The sequence below is a fragment of the Dryas octopetala genome, chromosome 6 (assembly GCF_963921425.1).
Source record: "Dryas octopetala chromosome 6, drDryOcto1.1, whole genome shotgun sequence".
NCBI classification, from domain to species: Eukaryota; Viridiplantae; Streptophyta; class Magnoliopsida; order Rosales; family Rosaceae; genus Dryas; species Dryas octopetala.
Genome location: NC_141371.1, coordinates 10,550,714 through 10,562,495, shown reverse-complemented (window position 1 = coordinate 10,562,495; position 11,782 = coordinate 10,550,714). Strand labels below are relative to the sequence as shown.

Sequence of the window (11,782 nt, the reverse complement as noted above, 5' to 3'; positions counted from 1 at the left end):
CCGAGCTCAAAAATGGAACATTCAAATGTGAGATCTCTCTCTATCACTCGATCTCTCTAGTATATGGGTTATAATAATAAAAGTGTTGGGTAAGAAGGAGGTCTAGTGTATTGGAAATCTCTTATTTACAGCTATCTTACTTATACTCAATGATAAATTCTTACAATATATTTCGACTTGACAGATGTACTACAATGTGCATTTTGTGGAAGATTAAATGAAAATCTGCTGCAACAAGCGCAAGGAAGAACTATTGCTAGCCACTCAACATTTTCCAATAAATACTTCACTTGTACTCGGAATACATCAACAAAAATTGATATGTATAAAATATTTTGTAATATTGATGAATTTTGCTTTAAATTCTTAGATTTATGATATGCCACATAACTGTATTGTCTTGTTATTGTAGATCTGTCTGTACTGGGCCTAAAAAGATATATAGTTAACACCGTTTTATCTTATTAATCTTATTAATCAATTAGCTGTAGAGTGCTACTATATATAAATATTAATTTCATATTATATTTGTATATATAGTTTTGTATTAAAATGATGTGTACATGTATTGTGTTGGGGTCTGTAAGTCTGTTATAATAAATTTATGAAATAATGACATGATATTAGCATTTCTATTCTAAAAGATCTGTAATCAATCCTGCATGAAAAATAAAAGTTGAGAGATGGTAGTTTTTCGACGAGAAAAAAAAGGAAGAGAGAGATGGTAATTGTTTTACAACATCCTCACTATTCCCGGTAAGTTGTTAAAATAAACATTTTGTTACTTTTTGTGAAATTTATTGTGATTTCATCTTAGGTTCCAAATCAAAATAGTGCTTTTATTATTTTAAAAGCGCTTTTGCCCTCCCAGAAGTAGTCAAATGAATCCTTAAAAACTAATACAAAGTTAACAAATCTAAGTTGAGCATTGCTTGCACAAATACAAATATGACATGAACCACTAATACATATCTATTAATATGTATTGTATGAGTCATATTTATAATTATAATTTTTTTTAAAACCTATTTTTCTTTGTAATCCTTGTTAAGAACAATACTTGGGTCACCCCTTGGGGGTACCTCAAGGTCACACAATCCCCCTAAATTTTAATTTCAGCAATATCGGCGCATAATCGGAACCGTTCACTTTTTAGACAACATATTAAAGATCATCTCTGAAAAAAAAAAATCAAATCAATCGGAAATCGTTTGATTATATAAATATTGTCAATTAAATAGAAAAAATAGATGATTTTCAATTACAGAGTGATTATTTTACCAAACCGTTGATTTTTTCTATTTAATTGACAACATAATCAAAAGATTTCCGATTGATTTGATTTTTTGCAGAAATGATCTTTAATATGTTATCTAAAAAGTGAACGATTCCGATTATGCGTCGACATTGCAGAAATCAAAATTTAGGGTGATGGGGTACCAGCAGCCACCCATCGTCCTATCCCCACCAGCAGCATCCCATCCTCGCACTACTGCCCCTCCATCTCGTCACTTCACCGTCGACGGATACTACCAGCAGCATTCTCTCTCTCTCTCTCTCTCTCTCTCTCTCTCTCTCTCTCTCTCTCTCTCTCCTTCACTCTCTTTCTCAATTTGCAGAACCACCGGAACAAGGGTGGCGCGACCTTGCCGACGGAAATATTGAACATGAAATTATAAAAATGTTAATTATAATATTATGGTTACATAAAATTATTAAAAATGACAAAAAAATTTATTTAAATGATTAGAAAACACATTACTCACAAACACCTTTTTTTTTTTTACTAATTAACAGTTGTGGTCCATAAGATTTGATAGAGCCTTTTCCCACAAAGAGAAGACTGAGTGCCACTAAACCAAATATTCATTCCGCCTCACAAACATCTTCGATATAAAAAATAAAGAAACAAGAATTAGCAGCTCAATAAAAAAAATGATAATAGAGAGCAGCCACACTTAATCCAGACTTTGGAATCCCAATCAAACTTTTTTTTTTTATTCTAACATTTCAACCAACTCTTTATTTAAAGGAAAAATTAGTGCAAAAAAATTTGACATTTACACAATTTTGCAGTTGAGGATGCCATATTTAATTTTTTTAAATTAAGCAGTCCTCTTTGGTTTAAGGTTCAATCAAAGACTCTTGTACACTTCCGACTTAATAGACGTTTAAAATGCATCACGTGTCTTCCATGTGCCCTCACAGCAGGGTATTTTTCGTCTTTTCACATGCCATTTACACTTCAAAACCCAAAAAAAAAACAGACTTCAAATCCTCCAAAATTGCTACAGCCATGCATATCAGGAATAGAAAAGCAAAAAGTCTGTGACTTTCACAGTGAATCTTTTCGATTCCACAGAGTGAGTTTGAAATCAGAGGGGCTGCTCATTGCGACGTTGAATCAGCATGGTTATCAATGATAGGCAACAATATTATTGTAAAGCTTTTGTCTGGCTGCTGGGTGATTGTCAATATTTCTTTATTGACAATGTGGGGTGAGTGTCTCGGGTCATGTTCTTGTAGCTTTACTGCGTTTTTGGCATTTGTCCCTTTAGTATTTCCAACTTACGTTCTTGGTGGGTCAAATAATTAGTGTAAATGTGGATTCGGTTGGTGTGGATTAAAGCCTGATTGTACTTTGTTTACATAAATAGTCTGCAGATTTTCCTTAGGGACTAATGAATTACTAAATTAAATGTCACGTTCTCAACTACAAAATTGTATAAATGTCAAGTTCTTTTGCTCTAATTTTTCCTTATTTAAACCAATTAAAATTACATAGGCATAATTTATATACGAAAACAAAATATATTACCTTAAAATTCTCTATCATTTAGACTATATAAAAGGTTTAAAGTTTACGAGTATATATCCAACTTTAAAACAACAAACATTTCAAGAGATAATGAAAGCTATGGATGCATTTTATTTGAGAATACTAATGGTGATAATATTTAATTTGGCGTTAGCGGTTCATATCCAAGCTTTAGTACGTACAAGCAAATGATGCTCCTAATTAATTCCTCATGTACGTGCTCCTCCTCAAATTTGTCCTCACCCATTTTCTTCATCTTCATTGGATGGATTTAAATTCGGTCATTTCAAAAGATCTGAATCACTAGTTCAGAAGACACTGATAATTTGATACAGAATTACTGAAAGAAATTTAGTAGAGCTATACCTGCAAATCCAGATATCTAAGGAGAAGCACTTTTCGAATCCCCACACTCTTGGCAGCCGCTAACATATCAGAGGGCAGACTAGCCCCTCGAGCATTTACCTCTTCCATAACCTCTTCAAATTTCATAATTGGCCCAAATTCTTCTTCTTCTTTATCATCCCCATCCCCTCCACCACTCCCACCTCCTCCTCCTCCTCCTCCTCCTCCTCCTCCTCCTCCTCCTCCACCATTTGTGTATTTCCCATTATCACCACTACCATCAAACATATTCCCGTCATTACCATCATCTTTGGTTTTTGATCCATACTCATTCTCCAAAATCCTAGTTCCCTTTCCTACAACAGCATCACCTACCTCATTTGAAACCGTTACTGCGCCTAACCCAGATTGTGATTCAGCCTGAGGCTGCTGAAGAAATCTAGGCATCCATCCCAAAACCAATTGGCAATGAGAGGAGTAGCTCAAACCCTTATAAGTCACTAGCAAGGCCCTCACATCTTCAATGTGCGATTTCTCTCAACACGCCCCCGCACGTGTGGCGTCATTTAAGCCTAACACGTGGACAATTTATATTGGGTGACGTGGGAGTACGTGTGGCCGTTAGGCGCATCACGTGGATAACTTGCTCTGATACCATGAAGAAATCTAGGCATCCATCCCAAAACCAATTGGCAATGAGAGGAGTAGCTCAAACCCTTATAAGTCACTAGCAAGGCCCTCACATCTTCAATGTGCGATTTCTCTCAACAGCTGCGACATACACATGATCACAAAATTCCGGTCTTTCTTCATGGAAATTGAATTCAGCCCATGTCTAAAGCTACTGTTCCTACAGAATACTTGCAAAGCTACCTCCTTTGCACCATTCCTAAACCTTACGCTATCAAAAATCAAATTCTGACTACCCATCTTCCTCAAAGCGACCTCGTTCCGCAAGGTTACAGCATTTGATATTCCAAAGCTCGAAGAACAACCCGCCATATTGCCTTTCAAGATCTCAAAAATTTCTCAGTAGATAATACAAACTCAGAGAAGTCGACGAATTATTACGCAATTGCCACCAACACAAATCCCTTAGCAAGCCATCCAATCAAATCAAATACAAAATAAATTTACACATGTAGTCAAAACTGATTAAAACCATAAATCTACAGAAGATGAAGCACCAATCAAAGTAATCAGTAATCACTCAACTAAAGAATGAGAAGTACAACTCTTGTGAAGTTCATACCTTTTGCAGATAAAGTTTGGTTACAGTGGGTGAACTCTGAGGCGAGAGATACTTGTGCGGGAAAACGGAGGAAAGTGAGGGGAAGTAAGTGAAAGGTAGCTTGTTTGGATGGCGAGAAAGTTGGAGGTAAAGTGCGGTGAGGCTTTTGGTATTCGATTCTGAAATGATTGCTGGAATGTGTTGGGGAGTAAGTGAGGGAGTGACTGAGGGAGGCGGAGACGCGAAAAAACGACGTTGAGTTTTTTGCTCTTTTTTTTTTTTTTTTTTTAATGGACTAAAACACGTTTCCTTGTTTTTTAATAGATACGAAACATGCCATTAGTAACGGATGTAAGTGTACACACTTCTCTCTCATCAGTCGTCCTAACGAGATAGATATATAAGTGTATATATGGATAGGTAAACTTTTTCTTAGTGTAACATGTGTATGCAAATCTCTCACAATCATTGATTTTCGTATTGGATTTTCATCTTTTCACACATGAGATTTCCCAAAGCCCAGCTGATTCATCTAGACTGTATAATCTTAAGATGCCATCAATCAATAATGATATCATTACTAAAGATTAATGAATCAAATTCAGCCAAACTCATATGTTCTGCAAAAACAGAAAAACCCAAATCCAAAAGCAGGGTTTTCCGCAAACACCAACCTGTAAGCACTGAATTCCCAGAAGAAGACCCATGCATCCACACCACCAACGCCTTTGCTTGTTCACTGGGCTGTCTTATATGTCTGTTGTGCTCTTCATTCTTCTTGCTTGATATTCTACCCCACCAAAAAGTCAATGCAATTCATATTAAGCTAATAAATCTAAAATTTAACGGTTTTTTTAGAGGCCAAATGAAGGCCTTTTGAATTTAGTATACAAAAACCCCGGCCAAAAAAATTTACTAAAAATTTCATTGGGAGAATTGTGGAATTTGAGAAGGAATTGTCAAGAATAATGCTATACTTACCACATTTCTTATACCACATTCTCATACCATCTCACGTGTCATTACTTTATTGGACAGAGTTTTTCTTTTTCTTTTTGGGTTTTTCTTTTTATTTTTGAGTATCCAATGTATGAATGCCATGTAAGTTGCCACATAAGGTGGTATGAAATTATGGTATAAAAATGTGGTATATCTAGCAGTACTGGTCAAAGGTGAAGAATAAAAAGCTTTAAACTAGGGCAACTGCACAAAACCCCCCATTTTCAGGCAAGCTCAACCATGGAAGAGCAGGGTTTAAAAAAAAACAAATCAATTTTAATTTTTTCTAATTAAAAGGCTAGTTGGCCTATTTCTTAAATTTATGAATATTTGTATATGTATTATTTTTTCGCAATATTTTGATTATAACTGAGTAATAATAACCAAGGGTTGTAATGGAATGACACTAATAACCCAATAACACTACGAAAACTTAAAACTTCTTATTGGAATCTTCTTATTGGAATCACAATTTTATTCAGCTGAAATGCAGGGATCGTTATAACTGATTACATTTTGTTTGAACTTGGAAATATATAAAATGTACATACTACATATTATCTACTACACATTTAGATTCTAGATTTATTCTGGTGTTCATCTACGCCTTTACTCATCATTTTCAAGTAGAAGTTCCACAACCTTACTCATGGCAGGCCTTGCAGTGTGATCTTCTTGTGCACACAAGAGAGCAACTTTCATCAATCTTTCAAGCTTCTTCTTATTGAATTCATGCTCATGGTGTAGTCTAGGATCAATTACTTCCTCGAGCCCTTCTTTTCTGATCTTTTCAGTCACACATTGTACCAATTGGTTGCATTCATTGTACTCTTGTGCAGCAGCTGAAAGCATAATAGAAGCACTCTTTCCATTCAGCAGTTCCAACAAAACAATCCCATAGCTGTAGACATCTGCCTTTGCATCAATTTTCAGGTTCATCATCCACTCTGGGGCCATATAACCTCTGGTACCCCGCGCCCTCGAAAACCCAGTGCCATGCATGTCCTTGATGCCATGGATATCTCTGAATAGCTTTGACATACCAAAGTCTGCCACCTTAGGTTCAAGAAGGTCATCTAATAGTATGTTTTGAGGCTTTACATCACAGTGAAGTACCCATTCCAGGCACTCCTCATGTAAATATGACAAGCCCTTTGCAGTGCCTAGTGCAATATTATATCTCTGCTCCAATCCTAATTCCAGATCTGAGAACAAGATTCTATCCAAGGAACCATTCTGCAGGTACTCATACACCAGCAGCTTATGCTCATTCTCAGCACAGAAACCCCACATTTTAACCAAGTTCCGGTGATTGATAGTCCCTATCACACTCACCTCTGCCCAAAATTCTGCATCTCCTTGCAAGACGCCTTCTAGCCTCTTCACAGCTACAACCCTTCCATCATCCAGAACCCCTTTATAGACAGTTCCAAATCCCCCTTTTCCTGCCTCCTGTTTGAAGTTGTTGGTTGCTCTTTTTAGTTCTGCATAGGTGAAACGTTTGAATACCATGGCTAAAGCCATGTAACCCATACTCGCCAATTCCTCATGATCCTGCTTTCGGAACACATACCACCATGTCAAACCGATGCAGATTGCTTCAATTATTGCGAAGGAACTTACAAATCCAATCAGGTATTCCATGTACCGATTTTTATTGTTCTTTTCCACTTCAGGATCACTAATTCTAAGGGTAACTTGCGCTTCTGAACAGTTCAAATCATATGTTTCTAGCTTCCTTAGGTCTTCAGAATCGCTTAGATAAAAACCTTTTGGGATCTTAATATGAATGATGCTGAGAATATTCGGCATATGAAATCCATTAAGGAGAAGACTTTTGGGAAAGCATTGTCCTCTTCCGTCCAGTGCATATCCAAATCCTTTGCATTTTGAATCTTTTAGGCATGAGTTTCTGCATTCTTCAAAAGAAATTCCAGACTTATAGGTCTCCAAGTCATATCCATAGTAATCTGTGTAAGGAAGCTGCATGAAGTCCAACTTGTTTGTATCAGCGGTCAAATTGAAGGGAGGTGAGCAGCCTTTGGACCAGTCTGAAGGATCGGTTAGGGAGAAACCAGAAGGGCAGGTGCAAGTAGGTTGTGGTTTGTAAGTGCAAACACCATATTCACCACACAAGCCTTGAACCAGGCAAGCATCAACACCATCAGGCAACCATGAGACTCCCCAAAGCCCAGTTGATTCATTTAGACTGTACAATCTTAAGATACCATCATAATCCATTGTTAACCGGCGCTTTGGACCAACCCCATAATCAGATGCATTGAACTCCAATAGGTCACTCGATAAAAATCTTCCAACCTCATTCAAAACAGCTACTCTAGAGCTATTGTAAGGTGTTCTGCCATAAACGAAAACAGTTGAATCTGTAGTCGGCCAATAAACACTCGAAAGTAGAGGGCCATTGTAGACGAGATATAACACACTATTATCATCGAATTTGAAATTATAGTATCCAGATAAGTATGTACCTTGACTTCTCATGGACACCAAGGTTGTGTTCTTGACAAGTCTCTGTGATGGTAGAAGTGTATCTGTGGGGAAATCAAAACTCTTCCAGATGACCCTCTTTGCTTGGTTGATCAGCACCAAATTTCCCGTTTCAAGAAGCTTAGCCTCGGTGCCTGCATTAGAGAAAGTGTTGGTTGACCATACAGTTGAACCAACCCCATCAGTCAAGATCAGATTGCCATTTCTGTGGAAGGTTAGCCTGGACCCTCTTACACTAACTGGCCTATCTCTGTTAGCCATCCAGACAACTGTTTTATTGACAGAATTGGTGAACCATATTGAATAACAAGAGGCATTGGTGCCAACCTTGTAAAATCCACTGGAGAAAGTTCCATTTGGTGAAACCAACAAGTCACTCTCCTCCTCAACTCTCAAGGAACTCCCCTGCCTTAAGCTTTGCAAACCCAGTAACCGTGCTTGACTCCCAGCCAACATGGCTGCAAACAGCAAAAGAATAAGAAATCTAGGATCTTCCATAGTGGTGTTTTAAAAATGATTTAGGCCCGAAGTTGGTCTTGGGCAATCTGGACTATTAGGTTGTTTATATGCCAGGAAAATGAAATTATGCAGAATCTTCTTCAATGTTTTTGTTTGACTATTACACAGAATCTTCCTCAAATAGGCAAGTCAAAATTTTAACATTTTAGATTAAACATCTTGGACCTAGACCAAACTAGGATTTTTCTTCTTTTTAAAATGCCTTAATATTTTTATTTCCATGGATAATTACAAATCTTTGAGATTCAATGACTCAGTCGTCACGACTGCCGGCTAAACATTAAAAATGCTTTGAAAATGGAAACATAAAAATTAAAAAATGTGAGGGAAGCAATAGTATCCCCATTTTCATTCCTTCCATATTTTTAATAAGAATTTAGGACCCGTGTCCATTGGTTTTGAAGACCTGATCTAATTAATTTATAGGTTGTCATTCTCAACCCAGTTTCTTTTTCAATCTGGAGGAAGTTGCGCAAGTTGTATATCTAATAATTTCAAGTCAATTTAATCAACTTATAAACTGCAACTTGAACACTTGATGTTTGGACAGTAAGAAAATGTACAAAACATGCATGCACAAATCACACACACGTAACTGACTTTTTAGACAAAAGAATTACAGATGCAGTCCAAGTTCAATTTTGCCACTTAATCGGTCTTTATGATCGTTATTCTAAGCAGGGGATTAACATCTTAATCCCCCTACTTAGAACCCAAATTAGAAGCTAACCACAACCGCCAGTCAAACCACTTGACCTTTTAAAACCAACCACCTAAATTAAGATTTCTAAACAAGAATCCAGATTCCAGAGTATATCAAACTTTAAAATAACACTACGATGAGCAAAGGGCTTACAGTGGGTGTCGCAACAGAGGCCTGTGAAACTCGAGTTTGGGTTGTGGGTGGTCAAATCCAACAATTTGCTTTTGGCTTGGGTTTAGGACTGAGTCAAAACCCATTGGTCAAAATGGGAAGAAAAAGGAACGAAAATAAGGTGAAAATGGCCGAGAGAGAGAGAGAGAGAGACTGAAAGAGGGTGAGCGACAAGCGAGAGAGGGAGGAGGGGTGTTCGTCGTTCGGAAAGTCGGAAACTTTGAAAAATAACCAAGTTTTTTTTGTTGGTGCTAAGCTCCACTTTTGTCTTCTAAATTGTTCCATCCGATGCAAGCGTAGGATCGATATTCAAAGAGAGTTATCATTTATTCTTGTATTGTATTGAGTTGTGTAACTTGTGTTCGATTAATTGTCGTTGGAAATCATCTAGATACCTACATGCATAAACTATTAATTGTATGAAGGTTGTTGGCAAAAATAGTACTACATGCAGTTGGTGTAACATAATATAGTTGTATTCATAAGTCATAACATAATATTGTGTATTTTGTAATTTTAAAGAGATGCATACCATACTAGCTCTAAGCCATCAAATAAAAGTGCAATGATTAAATGATGTAGACCTAAGTAAATAAAATGGTACAGTTCCTATAAATTAATTAAGTAATTAATGGTTGTTAATCTACCATTACAAAGCATGGTAAACATATGTCTTATTTATGGTATATATATGTCTTAGGTGCAACTTGTGCATATATATGTCTCTTTCATATTTCAGTCAAAATCCAATCAAACATAAGGGTTTAGTCTAAAGTACGTGTAGTCAAATTTGGACTATTCTTGGGAGACTTCCATCCGGTCCTTTAATTTTACAATTTAGTACTGACTAAAGCCTTATGATTTTTAAAATTCTAACTAAAGTCCAATAATATTATAACCATTCAATGTTACATAATATATTGATCCATTAGTTTATATTTTTTTTCACATATACTAGGCGCTGAGCGCTTGACGGCCATTTTTGAGTATTCGGTAGTGTATTTTTACTTCTTCCTCAAGTGTTGGTTTGTCGGCTTTATATTAGGTTTTAACTTTTTAGATTGTGGACTCCGCATAAAATCCAAGAGTTAAAACCTAACATACTACTTCTACAAACCTCATTCTATACCCTAAAAAGGTATGAGGTGAACTCATATCTTATACCCTCAAAAAATAAAAAAATAATGACATATATCTTTTACAAGGCAATGGTCAAAGGACTTTTGCCAAAATCTTAGAGTTAAAACCTAACATACAGTCTCCACAAACCTCATTTTATAGCTTAGGAGGGTATAAAGTGAACTCATACCCTATACCCTCAAAAAAATAAAAAAATAATGACATTTTTCTTTGACAAAGCAATGATCAAAATACTTTATTTAGAAAAAAAAAAGTATATGATTTTTTTTCAAATAAGAAATATTATAAGAACTAAACTCTACTTTTTTTTATTATTTTTTAAATCATGCTTGGCCCGCTTGGACTTTGAACCTGTCAAGTCCAAGCCCTTGCAGCTCGGATATAGTCCATTATTAGTCATGGTTGGTGTGGGTGAAAAATTCTCATGACACACGATGTCCATCCGATGCATGTACAGCATACTTCCCATGCACCGTACCATAGTCAATCAAGACCACACTCTCTCATGCATAACACAAATGAATCCTTCCACTAATGCCACAATCAGCTGAAGTTGAGGGCCAAGTTATCTAATTTCCTCTCACAAGACAAAGCGGCACAAATGGAGAAAGTGGCAGAGAAACTAACGGGAGGAAGTGGTTGGAGTCCAACCCTTGAGAATCTGTAAAGATTATATGATCTTCATTTCAAGGAGAAATTATTATGTATAACCGATATATTAACGCGTGGTATAATCAGTCTATGTGTTATAATATGAGTGGATGTTATTAATTATATACCCTACTAATATAAATACATCATCTAATAATATCCTTACATGTTAGATTGGTTATACCACATTGCGGTATATCAGTTATACCCTATAATTTTTCTAGTTCAAGGTACGGAAAGTCATTCCCGGCCTACAATTCGATTTTTGATCTATATATCTTGAACACAATCTGCCTAAGGCATCATAGAGTCTTTTTGTTGGTACAACCTTTCGCTCTCATTGTCGGCGATAAAAAAAATAGTGTCCCGCTTCTCAAAATCATCATAAAGAGTTGATGTTGGCAAATTTTCTTTTGAGGAGAAATTTGGCATCAACAGCCATGATTGAAGCATGGAAGAAGATATGCCATAAAGGTATATAAATATATATATATATAGCCTCCTTCTATTGAGGTATACCTCAACTTATTTATGTTGAGGTATACCTTGTTAGGGCTCACACGAGCCGTTTTGTGTCGATCTGAACCATTCATTTTTTACATTTCCATTGATAGATCATCCTTGCAAAAAATTAGTCAAATTGCAAATCATTTGTCTATCTAACTTTGATCAAATAAATGGATGAACCAAATATTTT

At 36.2% G+C, this 11,782-nt stretch overlaps 1 protein-coding gene across 1 annotated transcript; it reads right to left on the bottom strand.

Annotated features, from left to right (window-relative positions):
* Positions 1-5,891: 5,891 nt before the first annotated feature.
* LOC147282284 (putative receptor protein kinase ZmPK1) lies at positions 5,892-8,406 on the bottom strand. The gene has a single exon (XM_086248593.1). It carries the CDS (start codon positions 8,397-8,399, stop codon positions 6,003-6,005), a length of 2,397 nt encoding a protein of 798 aa, XP_086104719.1. The 5' UTR covers positions 8,400-8,406; the 3' UTR covers positions 5,892-6,002.
* Between the last annotated feature and the right edge of the window lie 3,376 nt (positions 8,407-11,782).